The sequence below is a fragment of the Salvelinus alpinus genome, chromosome 21, assembly GCF_045679555.1.
Source record: "Salvelinus alpinus chromosome 21, SLU_Salpinus.1, whole genome shotgun sequence".
Classification (NCBI taxonomy): domain Eukaryota; kingdom Metazoa; phylum Chordata; class Actinopteri; order Salmoniformes; family Salmonidae; genus Salvelinus; species Salvelinus alpinus.
The window spans coordinates 41,325,173-41,343,656 of record NC_092106.1 but is presented as its reverse complement, the minus strand read 5'-3'; the positions used below and the strand labels follow the sequence as shown (position 1 = coordinate 41,343,656).

General features: G+C 45.4%; 1 protein-coding gene across 2 annotated transcripts in view; it reads left to right on the top strand.

Moving 5' to 3' along the window:
- LOC139548331 (rho GTPase-activating protein 42) overlaps positions 1–18,484 on the top strand; it is a 346,340-nt gene that overhangs the window by 183,734 nt on the left and 144,122 nt on the right. For both annotated transcript variants that reach the window (XM_071357947.1, XM_071357948.1), the window contains exons 5-7: positions 570–671; positions 1,581–1,691; positions 1,822–1,926. In XM_071357947.1, the coding sequence (XP_071214048.1) occupies positions 570–671; positions 1,581–1,691; positions 1,822–1,926 (318 nt within the window). The remainder of the gene's footprint in view (positions 1–569; positions 672–1,580; positions 1,692–1,821; positions 1,927–18,484) is intronic.

Genomic DNA, 18,484 nt, shown 5'->3' with positions numbered 1-18,484 from the left:
TCAAAAGACTAGGGCCAACTCTGACTGCATAGTGCCGCCAAAAGGCTAGGGCCAACTCTGACTGCATAGGGCCCCCAAAAGACTAGGGCCAGCTCTGACTGCATAGGGCCCCCAAAAGACTAGGGCCAGCTCTGACTGCATAGGGCCACCAAAAGACTAGGGCCAACTCTGACTGCATAGGGTCGCCAAAAGACTAGGGCCAACTCTGACTGCATAGGGCCCCCAAAAGGCTAGGGCCAACTCTGACTGCATAGGGCCCCCAAAAGGCTAGGGCCAACTCTGACTGCATGTGTGGGTATGGCTGTGGGTAGGAGACCCGCGAGCCACATGATAAGTACAGCTTTTCTGTAAAGTTGTCCATCCTGGGCTAGAGGGAGTTTCCACCGTATCTCTAATACCAGTCATTTCCTTTCGAATCAGTAAATGGAAGTAAACACGGGCTAACTTTGAGAAGGAGAGATAATTGGGACATAGCTACAGTAATGTTTGTCAAGAGACTGCCTGTATATATCACGTTACACCATGTGTTGAAGAGTTTCTACCATGTTTTGGTCTTTTGTCTTTCTCAGGAAGGGAAGAAGAAGTTTGACAAGGAGACAGAGAAATACTACACCGTTCTAGAGAAGCATCTGGCCTTGTCTTCCAGGAAGAAAGAGCCGTTCTTACAAGAGGTAAGTCTCATTTACGAGACAAAACAAGAGGTAAGTCTCATTTACGAGACAAAAACAAGAGGTAAGTCTCATTTACGAGACAAAAACAAGAGGTAAGTCTCAGTTACAAGACATCAAGTTCCTAACTATGAGCACATGTTATATCTGCTTCAAGCAACTGGACAGGCCTTTGTGATGAATGGATGGGATGTGTCCTAAATGGCCCTAGTTAAAAGTAGTGCACTATATAGGCAACACGGCTTTTCTAAGGTCAACTGCACTATGTCAATGCCAACACTGTTTATCCTGCTGGTTAAACAGTACCTTCACAGACAAACACACGGAGGGGTACTCTCTCAACCGGATAACCATTAACCCTTTCTCAAATAGTCTCCACAGTACACACACACACACACACACACACACACACACACACACACACACACACACACACACACACACACACACACACACACACACACACACACACACACACAAACACACACACACACACACAAACACACACACACACACACACACACACACACACACACACACACACACACACACACACACACACACACACACACACACACACACACACACACACACACACACACACACACACACACACACACACACACACACAAACACACACACACACACACACACACACACACACACACACACACACACACACACACAAACACGCATTCACACACAGACGCACACACACACACACGCATTCACACACACACGCACGCACGCACGCACACACACACACACACACACACACACACACACACACACACACACACACACACACACACACACACATTGACACACACACAAACATGCATTCACACACACACACACACACACTACCTTTCCCTTTGTCCTAAAGTTAACCCGTTGTTTGTTAACCCCCAGGCAGACACACAGATTGACAAAGAGAGACAGGTCTTCTATGACGCTTCCTTGGAGTATGTCTTCAAGATCCAGGAGGTCCAGGAAAAAAAGAAGTTTGAGTTTGTGGAACCGGTGAGTAAAAGTTTCAGTATTCCTCTCGGAGCAAAGTATTCCGTTATGGAGTCAGGTAACCCCGCTAACTGTTAAAGTTTATACAGCCGTACATTAGTTAGGATTTCATGTTCTTGTCTCTCCCTCTCAGCTGCTGGCCTTCCTGCAGGGTCTGTTCACGTTCTACCACGAAGGATACGAGCTCGCTCACGAGTTTGAGCCTTACAAACAACAGCTCCAGTTCAACCTGCAGAACGTAAGTATCCTGGTCCCTGATCAGACCTGTAGTCTTTACTAAGTAGCCTGGTCCCAGATCAGACCTGTAGTCTCTAATAAGTATCCTGGTCCCAGATCAGACCTGTAGTCTTTACTAAGTATCCTGGTCCCTGATCAGACCTGTAGTCTTTACTAAGTATCCTGGTCCCAGATCAGACCTGTAGTCTTTACTAAGTATCCTGGTCCCTGATCAGACCTGTAGTCTTTACTAAGTATCCTGGTCCCAGATCAGACCTGTAGTCTTTACTAAGTATCCTGGTCCCAGATCAGACCTGTAGTCTCTAATAAGTATCCTGGTCCCAGATCAGACCTGTAGTCTTTACTAAGTATCTTGGTCCCAGATCAGACCTGTAGTCTTTACTAAGTAGCCTGGTCCCTGATCAGACCTGTAGTCTTTACTAAGTAGCCTGGTCCCAGATCAGACCTGTAGTCTTTACTAAGTAGCCTGGTCCCTGATCAGACCTGTAATCTTTACTAAGTAGCCTGGTCCCAGATCAGACCTGTAGTCTTTACTAAGTAGCCTGGTCCCTGATCAGACCTGTAGTCTTTACTAAGTATCCTGGTCCCTGATCAGACCTGTAGTCTTTACTAAGTAGCCTGGTCCCAGATCAGACCTGTAGTCTTTACTAAGTAGCCTGGTCCCAGATCAGACCTGTAGTCTTTACTAAGTAGCCTTGTCCCTGATCTGCTTTAACTAACCCTTCTGATTGTCCACCAACTCCTCTAACTACTATCAAATAAAATCTATTGTATTTGTCACATGCGCCGAATACAACACCTTACTGTGAAATGCTTACTTGTAAGCCCTTAACCAACAATGCAGTTCAAGAAATAGAGTTACGAAAATATTTACAAAATAAACTAAAGTAAAAAAGAAAAAAGAAAAAGTAACAAAATAAAATTAAAATTCAGAGGCTATATACAGGGGGTACCGGTACAGAGTCAATGTGGAGGCTATATACAGGGGGTACGGTACAGAGTCAATGTGGAGGCTATATACAGGGGGTACCGGTACAGAGTCAATGTGGAGGCTATATACAGGGGGTACCGGTACAGAGTCAATGTGGAGACTATATACAGGGGGTACCGGTACAGAGTCAATGTGGAGACTATATACAGGGGGTCAATGTAAATAGTCTGGGTGGCTATATGATTAATTGTTCAGCAGTCTTATGGCTTGGTGGTAGAATCTGTTAAGTTGCATTTTGGTCCAAGACTTGGAGCTCCGGTACCGTTTGCTGTGTGGTAGCAGAGAGAACAGTCTATGACTAGGGTGGCTGGAGTCTTTGACAATTTTTAGGGCCTTCCTCTGACACTGCCTGGTATAGATGTCCTGGATAGCAGGAAGCTTGGCCCCAGTGATGTACTGGGCCGTACGCACTACCCTCTGTAGTGCCTTACGGTCAGATGCCGAGCAGTTGCCAAACCAGGTGGTGATGCAACCGGTGAGGATGCTCTCGAAGGTGCAGCTGTAGAACTTTTTGAGGATCTGAGGACACATGACAAGTCTTTTCTGTCTCCTGAGGGGGAAAGGTGTTGTCGTGTCCTCTTCACGACTGTTTTGGTGTGTTTGGACCATGATAGTTTGTTGGTGATGTGGACATCAAGGAACTTGAAACTCTCGACCCACTCCACTGCAGCCCCATCGATGAGAATGGGGGCGTGCTCGGTCCTCTTTTTCCTGTAGTCCACAATCGTCTCCTTTGTCTTGCTCACGTTGAGGGAGAGGTTGTTATTCTGGCACCACACAGCCAGGTCTCTGACCTCCTCCCTATAGGCTGTCTCATCGTTGTCGGTGATCAGGCCTACCACTGTTGTGTCGTTGGCAAATGTAATGATGGTGTTGGAGTCGTGGTTGGCCATGCAGTCATGGGTGAACAGGGAATACAGGAGGGGACTAAGCACGCACCCCTGAGGGGCCCCTGTGTTGAGGATCAGCGTGGCAGATGTGTTGTTACCTACCCTTACCACCTGGGAGCGGCCCGTCATGAAGTCCAGGGTCCAGTTGCAATAGGTGTTTAGTCCCAGAGTCCTTAGCTTAGTGATGAACTTTGTGATGGCACTATGGTGTCGAAACACTGAGCTGTAGTTTATGTATGGCAACGATAGTTAAATTAGTTGTCTAAAGTTTGAGCCCAAAGCAGTACTGTAGCTCCAGCTTCAATCTACAGTTTTCATATGTTTTAACTCTTAACACCCGAGGGGTTGTGTAGCTCAGGCCCACTAAAGCACAAGATCCCACAGCAAAATTAAAATGTACGGTGTACTTAATTCCAGAATATATTGACTGGAGAAATATTGATGTGTCTCTTTGGGTGCTGTAGCCCATGCGTTTCAGGAGTTTCCACAGCAGACTGGATCTTGTTCAGGTTAAAACCACAACAGACTGGATCTTGTTCAGGTTGAAACCACAACAGACTGGATCTTGTTCAGGTTAAAACCACAGCAGACTGGATCTTGTTCAGGTTAAAACCACAGCAGACTGGATCTTGTTCAGTTTGAAACCACAGCAGACTGGATCTTGTTCAGGTAGTGAAACCACAGCAGACTGGATCTTGTTCAGGTTAAAACCACAGCAGACTGGATCTTGTTCAGGTAGTGAAACCACAGCAGACTGGATCTTGTTCAGGTAGTGAAACCACAGCAGACTGGATCTTGTTCAGGTTAAAACCACAGCAGACTGGATCTTGTTCAGGTTAAAACCACAGCAGACTGGATCTTGTTCAGGTAGTGAAACCACAGCAGACTGGATATTGTTCAGTTAGTGAAACCACAGCAGACTGGATCTTGTTCAGGTAGTGAAACCACAGCAGACTGGATATTGTTCAGTTAGTGAAACCACAGCAGACTGGATCTTGTTCAGGTAGTGAACCACAGCAGACTGGATCTTGTTCAGGTAGTGAAACCACAGCAGACTGGATCATGTTCAGGTAGTGAAACCAGAGCAGACTGGATCTTGTTCAGGTTAAAACCACAGCAGACTGGATCTTGTTCAGGTAGTGAAACCACAGCAGACTGGATCTTGTTCAGGTAGTGAAACCACAGCAGACTGGATATTGTTCAGTTAGTGAAACCACAGCAGACTGGATCTTGTTCAGGTAGTGAAACCACAGCAGACTGGATCTTGTTCAGGTAGTGAAACCACAGCAGGCTGGATCTTGTTCAGGTAGTGAAACCACAGCAGACTGGATCTTGTTCAGGTAGTGAAACCACAGCAGACTGGATCTTGTTCAGGTTGAAACCACAACAGACTGGATCTTGTTAAAGGTTGAAACCACAACAGACTGGATCTTGTTCAGGTTAAAACCACAGCAGACTGGATCTTGTTCAGTTAGTGAAACCACAGCAGACTGGATCTTGTTCAGGTTGAAACCACAACAGACTGGATCTTGTTAGGTTGAAACCACAACAGACTGGATCTTGTTCAGGTTAAAACCACAGCAGACTGGATCTTGTTCAGGTTAAAACCACAGCAGACTGGATCTTGTTCAGTTTGAAACCACAGCAGACTGGATCTTGTTCAGGTAGTGAAACCACAGCAGACTGGATCTTGTTCAGGTTAAAACCACAGCAGACTGGATCTTGTTCAGGTAATGAAACCACAGCAGACTGGATCTTGTTCAGGTAGTGAAACCACAGCAGACTGGATCTTGTTCAGGTTAAAACCACAGCAGACTGGATCTTGTTCAGGTTAAAACCACAGCAGACTGGATCTTGTTCAGGTAGTGAAACCACAGCAGACTGGATATTGTTCAGTTAGTGAAACCACAGCAGACTGGATCTTGTTCAGGTTAAAACCACAGCAGACTGGATCTTGTTCAGGTTAAAACCACAGCAGACTGGATCTTGTTCAGGTTAAAACCACAGCAGACTGGATCTTGTTCAGGTAGTGAAACCACAGCAGACTGGATCTTGTTCAGTTAGTGAAACCACAGCAGACTGGATCTTGTTCAGGTAGTGAAACCACAGCAGACTGGATCTTGTTCAGGTAGTGAAACCACAGCAGACTGGATCTTGTTCAGGTAGTGAAACCACAGCAGACTGGATCTTGTTCAGGTTAAAACCACAGCAGACTGGATATTGTTCAGGTAGTGAAACCACAGCAGACTGGATCTTGTTCAGTTAGTGAAACCACAGCAGACTGGATCTTGTTCAGGTAGTGAAACCACAGCAGACTGGATCTTGTTCAGGTAGTGAAACCACAGCAGGCTGGATCTTGTTCAGGTAGTGAAACCACAGCAGACTGGATCTTGTTCAGGTAGTGAAACCACAGCAGACTGGATCTTGTTCAGGTTGAAACCACAACAGACTGGATCTTGTTAAAGGTTGAAACCACAACAGACTGGATCTTGTTCAGGTTAAAACCACAGCAGACTGGATCTTGTTCAGTTAGTGAAACCACAGCAGACTGGATCTTGTTCAGGTTGAAACCACAACAGACTGGATCTTGTTCAGGTTGAAACCACAACAGACTGGATCTTGTTCAGGTTAAAACCACAGCAGACTGGATCTTGTTCAGGTTAAAACCACAGCAGACTGGATCTTGTTCAGTTTGAAACCACAGCAGACTGGATCTTGTTCAGGTAGTGAAACCACAGCAGACTGGATCTTGTTCAGGTTAAAACCACAGCAGACTGGATCTTGTTCAGGTAATGAAACCACAGCAGACTGGATCTTGTTCAGGTAGTGAAACCACAGCAGACTGGATCTTGTTCAGGTTAAAACCACAGCAGACTGGATCTTGTTCAGGTTAAAACCACAGCAGACTGGATCTTGTTCAGGTAGTGAAACCACAGCAGACTGGATATTGTTCAGTTAGTGAAACCACAGCAGACTGGATCTTGTTCAGGTTAAAACCACAGCAGACTGGATCTTGTTCAGGTTAAAACCACAGCAGACTGGATCTTGTTCAGGTTAAAACCACAGCAGACTGGATCTTGTTCAGGTAGTGAAACCACAGCAGACTGGATCTTGTTCAGATAGTGAAACCACAGCAGACTGGATCTTGTTCAGGTAGTGAAACCACAGCAGACTGGATCTTGTTCAGGTAGTGAAACCACAGCAGACTGGATCTTGTTCAGGTAGTGAAACCACAGCAGACTGGATCTTGTTCAGGTTAAAACCACAGCAGACTGGATATTGTTCAGGTAGTGAAACCACAGCAGACTGGATCTTGTTCAGTTAGTGAAACCACAGCAGACTGGATCTTGTTCAGGTAGTGAAACCACAGCAGACTGGATCTTGTTCAGGTAGTGAAACCACAGCAGGCTGGATCTTGTTCAGGTAGTGAAACCACAGCAGACTGGATCTTGTTCAGGTAGTGAAACCACAACAGACTGGATCTTGTTCAGGTTAAAACCACAGCAGACTGGATATTGTTCAGGTTAAAACCACAGCAGACTGGATCTTGTTCAGGTTAAACCCAAAGCAGACAGGATCTTGTTCAGGTTAAAACCACAGCAGACTGGATCTTGTTCAGGTTAAAACCACAGCAGACTGGATCTTGTTCAGGTAGTGAAACCACAGCAGACTGGATCTTGTTCAGTTAGTGAAACCACAGCAGACTGGATCTTGTTCAGTTAGTGAAACCACAGCAGACTGGATCTTGTTCAGGTAGTGAAACTCAGCAGACTGGATCTTGTTCAGTTAGTGAAACCACAGCAGACTGGATCTTGTTCAGGTAGTGAAACCACAGCAGACTGGATCTTGTTCAGTTAGTGAAACCACAGCAGACTGGATCTTGTTCAGGTAGTGAAACTCAGCAGACTGGATCTTGTTCAGGTAGTGAAACCACAGCAGACTGGATCTTGTTCAGGTTAAAACCACAGCAGACTGGATCTTGTTCAGGTTAAACCCACAGCAGACTGGATCTTGTTCAGGTTAAAACCACAGCAGACTGGATCTTGTTCAGGTAGTGAAACCACAGCAGACTGGATATTGTTCAGTTAGTGAAACCACAGCAGACTGGATCTTGTTCAGGTAGTGAAACCACAGCAGACTGGATCTTGTTCAGGTAGTGAAACCACAGCAGACTGGATCTTGTTCAGGTAGTGAAACCACAGCAGGCTGGATCTTGTTCAGGTAGTGAAACCACAGCAGACTGGATCTTGTTCAGGTAGTGAAACCACAACAGACTGGATCTTGTTCAGGTTAAAACCACAGCAGACTGGATATTGTTCAGGTTAAAACCACAGCAGACTGGATCTTGTTCAGGTTAAACCCAAAGCAGACAGGATCTTGTTCAGGTTAAAACCACAGCAGACTGGATCTTGTTCAGGTTAAAACCACAGCAGACTGGATCTTGTTCAGGTAGTGAAACCACAGCAGACTGGATCTTGTTCAGTTAGTGAAACCACAGCAGACTGGATCTTGTTCAGTTAGTGAAACCACAGCAGACTGGATCTTGTTCAGTTAGTGAAACCACAGCAGACTGGATCTTGTTCAGGTAGTGAAACCACAGCAGACTGGATCTTGTTCAGTTAGTGAAACCACAGCAGACTGGATCTTGTTCAGGTAGTGAAACTCAGACGACTGGATCTTGTTCAGGTAGTGAAACCACAGCAGACTGGATCTTGTTCAGGTTAAAATCACAGCAGACTGGATCTTGTTCAGGTTAAAACCACAGCAGACTGGATCTTGTTCAGGTTAAACCCACAGCAGACTGGATCTTGTTCAGGTTAAAACCACAGCAGACTGGATCTTGTTCAGGTTAAAACCACAGTAGACTGGATCTTGTTCAGGTTGTGAAACCACAGCAGACTGGATCTTGTTCAGGTAGTGAAACCACAGCAGACTGGATCTTGTTCAGGTAGTGAAACCACATCAGACTGGATCTTGTTCAGGTTAAAACCACAGCAGACTGGATCTTGTTCAGGTTAAACCCACAGCAGACTGGATCTTGTTCAGGTTAAAACCACAGCAGACTGGATCTTGTTCAGGTTAAAACTACAGCAGACTGGATCTTGTTCAGCTTGAAACCACAGCAGACTGGATCTTGTTCAGGTAGTGAAACCACAGCAGACTGGATCTTGTTCAGGTTAAAACCACAGCAGACTGGATCTTGTTCAGGTTAAACCCACAGCAGACTGGATCTTGTTCAGGTTAAAACCACAGCAGACTGGATCTTGTTCAGGTTGAAACCACAACAGACTGGATCTTGTTCAGGTTGAAACCACAACAGACTGGATCTTGTTCAGGTTAAAACCACAGCAGACTGGATCTTGTTCAGGTTAAAACCACAGCAGACTGGATCTTGTTCAGTTTGAAACCACAGCAGACTGGATCTTGTTCAGGTAGTGAAACCACAGCAGACTGGATCTTGTTCAGGTTAAAACCACAGCAGACTGGATCTTGTTCAGGTAGTGAACCACAGCAGACTGGATCTTGTTCAGGTAGTGAAACCACAGCAGACTGGATCTTGTTCAGGTAGTGAAACCACAGCAGACTGGATCTTGTTCAGGTTAAAACCACAGCAGACTGGATCTTGTTCAGGTAGTGAAACCACAGCAGACTGGATCTTGTTCAGGTAGTGAAACCACAGCAGACTGGATATTGTTCAGTTAGTGAAACCACAGCAGACTGGATCTTGTTCAGGTAGTGAAACCACAGCAGACTGGATCTTGTTCAGGTAGTGAAACCACAGCAGGCTGGATCTTGTTCAGGTAGTGAAACCACAGCAGACTGGATCTTGTTCAGTTAGTGAAACCACAGCAGACTGGATCTTGTTCAGGTAGTGAAACTCAGCAGACTGGATCTTGTTCAGTTAGTGAAACCACAGCAGACTGGATCTTGTTCAGGTAGTGAAACCACAGCAGACTGGATCTTGTTCAGTTAGTGAAACCACAGCAGACTGGATCTTGTTCAGGTAGTGAAACTCAGCAGACTGGATCTTGTTCAGGTAGTGAAACCACAGCAGACTGGATCTTGTTCAGGTTAAAACCACAGCAGACTGGATCTTGTTCAGGTTAAACCCACAGCAGACTGGATCTTGTTCAGGTTAAAACCACAGCAGACTGGATCTTGTTCAGGTAGTGAAACCACAGCAGACTGGATATTGTTCAGTTAGTGAAACCACAGCAGACTGGATCTTGTTCAGGTAGTGAAACCACAGCAGACTGGATCTTGTTCAGGTAGTGAAACCACAGCAGACAGGATCTTGTTCAGGTAGTGAAACCACAGCAGGCTGGATCTTGTTCAGGTAGTGAAACCACAGCAGACTGGATCTTGTTCAGGTAGTGAAACCACAACAGACTGGATCTTGTTCAGGTTAAAACCACAGCAGACTGGATATTGTTCAGGTTAAAACCACAGCAGACTGGATCTTGTTCAGGTTAAACCCAAAGCAGACAGGATCTTGTTCAGGTTAAAACCACAGCAGACTGGATCTTGTTCAGGTTAAAACCACAGCAGACTGGATCTTGTTCAGGTAGTGAAACCACAGCAGACTGGATCTTGTTCAGTTAGTGAAACCACAGCAGACTGGATCTTGTTCAGTTAGTGAAACCACAGCAGACTGGATCTTGTTCAGTTAGTGAAACCACAGCAGACTGGATCTTGTTCAGGTAGTGAAACCACAGCAGACTGGATCTTGTTCAGTTAGTGAAACCACAGCAGACTGGATCTTGTTCAGGTAGTGAAACTCAGCAGACTGGATCTTGTTCAGGTAGTGAAACCACAGCAGACTGGATCTTGTTCAGGTTAAAATCACAGCAGACTGGATCTTGTTCAGGTTAAAACCACAGCAGACTGGATCTTGTTCAGGTTAAACCCACAGCAGACTGGATCTTGTTCAGGTTAAAACCACAGCAGACTGGATCTTGTTCAGGTTAAAACCACAGTAGACTGGATCTTGTTCAGGTTGTGAAACCACAGCAGACTGGATCTTGTTCAGGTAGTGAAACCACAGCAGACTGGATCTTGTTCAGGTAGTGAAACCACATCAGACTGGATCTTGTTCAGGTTAAAACCACAGCAGACTGGATCTTGTTCAGGTTAAACCCACAGCAGACTGGATCTTGTTCAGGTTAAAACCACAGCAGACTGGATCTTGTTCAGGTTAAAACCACAGCAGACTGGATCTTGTTCAGCTTGAAACCACAGCAGACTGGATCTTGTTCAGGTAGTGAAACCACAGCAGACTGGATCTTGTTCAGGTTAAAACCACAGCAGACTGGATCTTGTTCAGGTAGTGAAACCACAGCAGACTGGATATTGTTCAGTTAGTGAAACCACAGCAGACTGGATCTTGTTCAGGTAGTGAACCACAGCAGACTGGATCTTGTTCAGGTAGTGAAACCACAGCAGACTGGATCTTGTTCAGGTAGTGAAACCACAGCAGACTGGATCTTGTTCAGGTTAAAACCACAGCAGACTGGATCTTGTTCAGGTAGTGAAACCACAGCAGACTGGATCTTGTTCAGGTAGTGAAACCACAGCAGACTGGATATTGTTCAGTTAGTGAAACCACAGCAGACTGGATCTTGTTCAGGTAGTGAAACCACAGCAGACTGGATCTTGTTCAGGTAGTGAAACCACAGCAGGCTGGATCTTGTTCAGGTAGTGAAACCACAGCAGACTGGATCTTGTTCAGGTAGTGAAACCACAGCAGACTGGATCTTGTTCAGGTTGAAACCACAACAGACTGGATCTTGTTAAAGGTTGAAACCACAACAGACTGGATCTTGTTCAGGTTAAAACCACAGCAGACTGGATCTTGTTCAGTTAGTGAAACCACAGCAGACTGGATCTTGTTCAGGTTGAAACCACAACAGACTGGATCTTGTTCAGGTTGAAACCACAACAGACTGGATCTTGTTCAGGTTAAAACCACAGCAGACTGGATCTTGTTCAGGTTAAAACCACAGCAGACTGGATCTTGTTCAGTTTGAAACCACAGCAGACTGGATCTTGTTCAGGTAGTGAAACCACAGCAGACTGGATCTTGTTCAGGTTAAAACCACAGCAGACTGGATCTTGTTCAGGTAGTGAACCACAGCAGACTGGATCTTGTTCAGGTAGTGAAACCACAGCAGACTGGATCTTGTTCAGGTAGTGAAACCACAGCAGACTGGATCTTGTTCAGGTTAAAACCACAGCAGACTGGATCTTGTTCAGGTAGTGAAACCACAGCAGACTGGATCTTGTTCAGGTAGTGAAACCACAGCAGACTGGATATTGTTCAGTTAGTGAAACCACAGCAGACTGGATCTTGTTCAGGTAGTGAAACCACAGCAGACTGGATCTTGTTCAGGTAGTGAAACCACAGCAGGCTGGATCTTGTTCAGGTAGTGAAACCACAGCAGACTGGATCTTGTTCAGGTAGTGAAACCACAGCAGACTGGATCTTGTTCAGGTTGAAACCACAACAGACTGGATCTTGTTAAAGGTTGAAACCACAACAGACTGGATCTTGTTCAGGTTAAAACCACAGCAGACTGGATCTTGTTCAGTTAGTGAAACCACAGCAGACTGGATCTTGTTCAGGTTGAAACCACAACAGACTGGATCTTGTTCAGGTTGAAACCACAACAGACTGGATCTTGTTCAGGTTAAAACCACAGCAGACTGGATCTTGTTCAGGTTAAAACCACAGCAGACTGGATCTTGTTCAGTTTGAAACCACAGCAGACTGGATCTTGTTCAGGTAGTGAAACCACAGCAGACTGGATCTTGTTCAGGTTAAAACCACAGCAGACTGGATCTTGTTCAGGTTAAAACCACAGCAGACTGGATCTTGTTCAGGTAGTGAAACCACAGCAGACTGGATATTGTTCAGTTAGTGAAACCACAGCAGACTGGATCTTGTTCAGGTTAAAACCACAGCAGACTGGATCTTGTTCAGGTTAAAACCACAGCAGACTGGATCTTGTTCAGGTTAAAACCACAGCAGACTGGATCTTGTTCAGGTAGTGAAACCACAGCAGACTGGATATTGTTCAGTTAGTGAAACCACAGCAGACTGGATCTTGTTCAGGTAGTGAAACCACAGCAGACTGGATCTTGTTCAGGTAGTGAAACCACAGCAGACTGGATCTTGTTCAGGTTAAAACCACAGCAGACTGGATCTTGTTCAGGTAGTGAAACCACAGCAGACTGGATCTTGTTCAGTTAGTGAAACCACAGCAGACTGGATCTTGTTCAGGTAGTGAAACCACAGCAGACTGGATCTTGTTCAGGTAGTGAAACCACAGCAGGCTGGATCTTGTTCAGGTAGTGAAACCACAGCAGACTGGATCTTGTTCAGGTAGTGAAACCACAACAGTCTGGATCTTGTTCAGGTTAAAACCACAGCAGACTGGATATTGTTCAGGTTAAAACCACAGCAGACTGGATCTTGTTCAGGTTAAACCCAAAGCAGACAGGATCTTGTTCAGGTTAAAACCACAGCAGACTGGATCTTGTTCAGGTTAAAACCACAGCAGACTGGATCTTGTTCAGGTAGTGAAACCACAGCAGACTGGATCTTGTTCAGTTAGTGAAACCACAGCAGACTGGATCTTGTTCAGTTAGTGAAACCACAGCAGACTGGATCTTGTTCAGGTAGTGAAACTCAGCAGACTGGATCTTGTTCAGTTAGTGAAACCACAGCAGACTGGATCTTGTTCAGGTAGTGAAACCACAGCAGACTGGATCTTGTTCAGTTAGTGAAACCACAGCAGACTGGATCTTGTTCAGGTAGTGAAACTCAGCAGACTGGATCTTGTTCAGGTAGTGAAACCACAGCAGACTGGATCTTGTTCAGGTTAAAACCACAGCAGACTGGATCTTGTTCAGGTTAAACCCACAGCAGACTGGATCTTGTTCAGGTTAAAACCACAGCAGACTGGATCTTGTTCAGGTTAAAACCAAAGTAGACTGGATCTTGTTCAGGTTGTGAAACCACAGCAGACTGGATCTTGTTCAGGTAGTGAAACCACAGCAGACTGGATCTTGTTCAGGTAGTGAAACCACATCAGACTGGATCTTGTTCAGGTTAAAACCACAGCAGACTGGATCTTGTTCAGGTTAAACCCACAGCAGACTGGATCTTGTTCAGGTTAAAACCACAGCAGACTGGATCTTGTTCAGGTTAAAACCACAGTAGACTGGATCTTGTTCAGGTTGTGAAACCACAGCAGACTGGATCTTGTTCAGGTAGTGAAACCACAGCAGACTGGATCTTGTTCAGGTAGTGAAACCACATCAGACTGGATCTTGTTCAGGTTGAAACCACAGCAGACTGGATCTTGTTCAGGTTAAAACCACAGCAGACTGGATCTTGTTCAGGTAGTGAAACCACAGCAGACTGGATCTTGTTCAGGTTAAAACCACAGCAGACTGGATCTTGTTCAGGTTAAAACCACAGCAGACTGGATCTTGTTCAGGTAGTGAAACCACAGCAGACTGGATCTTGTTCAGGTAGTGAAACCACATCAGACTGGATCTTGTTCAGGTTGAAACCACAGTAGACTGGATCTTGTTCAGGTAGTGAAACCACATCAGACTGGATCTTGTTCAGGTAGTGAAACCACATCAGACTGGATCTTGTTCAGGTAGTGAAACCACATCAGACTGGATCTTGTTCAGGTAGTGAAACCACAGCAGACTGGATCTTGTTCAGGTAGTGAAACCACAGCAGACTGGATCTTGTTCAGGTAGTGAAACCACAGCAGACTGGATCTTGTTCAGGTTAAAACCACAGCAGACTGGATCTTGTTCAGGTAGTGAAACCACAGCAGACTGGATCTTGTTCAGGTAGTGAAACCACATCAGACTGGATCTTGTTCAGGTTGAAACCACAGTAGACTGGATCTTGTTCAGGTAGTGAAACCACATCAGACTGGATCTTGTTCAGGTAGTGAAACCACATCAGACTGGATCTTGTTCAGGTAGTGAAACCACATCAGACTGGATCTTGTTCAGGTAGTGAAACCACAGCAGACTGGATCTTGTTCAGGTAGTGAAACCACAGCAGACTGGATCTTGTTCAGGTAGTGAAACCACAGCAGACTGGATCTTGTTCAGGTTAAAACCACAGCAGACTGGATCTTGTTCAGGTAGTGAAACCACAGCAGACTGGATCTTGTTCAGGTAGTGAAACCACAGCAGACTGGATATTGTTCAGTTAGTGAAACCACAGCAGACTGGATCTTGTTCAGGTAGTGAAACCACAGCAGACTGGATCTTGTTCAGGTAGTGAAACCACGGCAGGCTGGATCTTGTTCAGGTAGTGAAACCACAGCAGACTGGATCTTATTCAGGTAGTGAAACCACAGCAGACTGGATCTTGTTCAGGTTGAAACCACAACAGACTGGATCTTGTTCAGGTTGAAACCACAACAGACTGGATCTTGTTCAGGTTAAAACCACAGCAGACTGGATCTTGTTCAGTTAGTGAAACCACAGCAGACTGGATCTTGTTCAGGTTGAAACCACAACAGACTGGATCTTGTTCAGGTTGAAACCACAACAGACTGGATATTGTTCAGGTTAAAACCACAGCAGACTGGATCTTGTTCAGGTTAAAACCACAGCAGACTGGATCTTGTTCAGTTTGAAACCACAGCAGACTGGATCTTGTTCAGGTAGTTAAACCACAGCAGACTGGATCTTGTTCAGGTTAAAACCACAGCAGACTGGATCTTGTTCAGGTAGTGAAACCACAGCAGACTGGATATTGTTCAGTTAGTGAAACCACAGCAGACTGGATCTTGTTCAGGTAGTGAACCACAGCAGACTGGATCTTGTTCAGGTAGTGAAACCACAGCAGACTGGATCTTGTTCAGGTAGTGAAACCACAGCAGACTGGATCTTGTTCAGGTTAAAACCACAGCAGACTGGATCTTGTTCAGGTAGTGAAACCACAGCAGACTGGATCTTGTTCAGGTAGTGAAACCACAGCAGACTGGATATTGTTCAGTTAGTGAAACCACAGCAGACTGGATCTTGTTCAGGTAGTGAAACCACAGCAGACTGGATCTTGTTCAGGTAGTGAAACCACAGCAGGCTGGATCTTGTTCAGGTAGTGAAACCACAGCAGACTGGATCTTGTTCAGGTAGTGAAACCACAACAGACTGGATCTTGTTCAGGTTGAAACCACAACAGACTGGATCTTGTTCAGGTTAAAACCACAGCAGACTGGATCTTGTTCAGTTAGTGAAACCACAGCAGACTGGATCTTGTTCAGGTTGAAACCACAACAGACTGGATCTTGTTCAGGTTGAAACCACAACAGACTGGATCTTGTTCAGGTTAAAACCACAGCAGACTGGATCTTGTTCAGGTTAAAACCACAGCAGACTGGATCTTGTTCAGTTTGAAACCACAGCAGACTGGATCTTGTTCAGGTAGTGAAACCACAGCAGACTGGATCTTGTTCAGGTTAAAACCACAGCAGACTGGATCTTGTTCAGGTAGTGAAACCACAGCAGACTGGATCTTGTTCAGGTAGTGAAACCACAGCAGACTGGATCTTGTTCAGGTTAAAACCACAGCAGACTGGATCTTGTTCAGGTTAAAACCACAGCAGACTGGATCTTGTTCAGGTAGTGAAACCACAGCAGACTGGATATTGTTCAGTTAGTGAAACCACAGCAGACTGGATCTTGTTCAGGTAGTGAAACCACAGCAGACTGGATCTTGTTCAGGTTAAAACCACAGCAGACTGGATCTTGTTCAGGTTACAACCACAGCAGACTGGATCTTGTTCAGGTAGTGAAACCACAGCAGACTGGATATTGTTCAGTTAGTGAAACCACAGCAGACTGGATCTTGTTCAGGTAGTGAAACCACAGCAGACTGGATCTTGTTCAGGTTAAAACCACAGCAGACTGGATCTTGTTCAGATAGTGAAACCACAGCAGACTGGATCTTGTTCAGTTAGTGAAACCACAGCAGACTGGATCTTGTTCAGGTAGTGAAACCACAGCAGACTGGATCTTGTTCAGGTAGTGAAACCACAGCAGGCTGGATCTTGTTCAGGTAGTGAAACCACAGCAGATTGGATCTTGTTCAGGTAGTGAAACCACAACAGACTGGATCTTGTTCAGGTTAAAACCACAGCAGACTGGATATTGTTCAGGTTAAAACCACAGCAGACTGGATCTTGTTCAGGTTAAACCCACAGCAGACTGGATCTTGTTCAGGTTAAAACCACAGCAGACTGGATCTTGTTCAGGTTAAAACCACAGCAGACTGGATCTTGTTCAGGTAGTGAAACCACAGCAGACTGGATCTTGTTCAGTTAGTGAAACCACAGCAGACTGGATCTTGTTCAGTTAGTGAAACCACAGCAGACTGGATCTTGTTCAGGTAGTGAAACCACAGCAGACTGGATCTTGTTCAGGTAGTGAAAGCACAGCAGACTGGATCTTGTTCAGTTAGTGAAACCACAGCAGACTGGATCTTGTTCAGGTAGTGAAACTCAGCAGACTGGATCTTGTTCAGGTAGTGAAACCACAGCAGACTGGATCTTGTTCAGGTTAAAATCACAGCAGACTGGATCTTGTTCAGGTTAAAACCACAGCAGACTTGATCTTGTTCAGGTTAAACCCACAGCAGACTGGATTTTGTTCAGGTTAAAACCACAGCAGACTGGATCTTGTTCAGTTTAAAACCACAGTAGACTGGATCTTGTTCAGGTTGTGAAACCACAGCAGACTGGATCTTGTTCAGGTAGTGAAACCACAGCAGACTGGATCTTGTTCAGGTAGTGAAACCACATCAGACTGGATCTTGTTCAGGTTAAAACCACAGCAGACTGGATCTTGTTCAGGTTAAAATCACAGCAGACTGGATCTTGTTCAGGTTAAAACCACAGCAGACTGGATCTTGTTCAGGTTAAACCCACAGCAGACTGGATCTTGTTCAGGTTAAAACCACAGCAGACTGGATCTTGTTCAGGTTAAAACCACAGTAGACTGGATCTTGTTCAGGTTGTGAAACCACAGCAGACTGGATCTTGTTCAGGTATTGAAACCACAGCAGACTGGATCTTGTTCAGGTAGTGAAACCACATCAGACTGGATCTTGTTCAGGTTAAAACCACAGCAGACTGGATCTTGTTCAGGTTAAACCCACAGCAGACTGGATCTTGTTCAGTTTGAAACCACAGCAGACTGGATCTTGTTCAGGTAGTGAAACCACAGCAGACTGGATCTTGTTCAGGTTAAAACCACAGCAGACTGGATCTTGTTCAGGTAGTGAAACCACAGCAGACTGGATATTGTTCAGTTAGTGAAACCACAGCAGACTGGATCTTGTTCAGGTAGTGAACCACAGCAGACTGGATCTTGTTCAGGTAGTGAAACCACAGCAGACTGGATCTTGTTCAGGTAGTGAAACCACAGCAGACTGGATCTTGTTCAGGTTAAAACCACAGCAGACTGGATCTTGTTCAGGTAGTGAAACCACAGCAGACTGGATCTTGTTCAGGTAGTGAAACCACAGCAGACTGGATATTGTTCAGTTAGTGAAACCACAGCAGACTGGATCTTGTTCAGGTAGTGAAACCACAGCAGACTGGATCTTGTTCAGGTAGTGAAACCACAGCAGGCTGGAT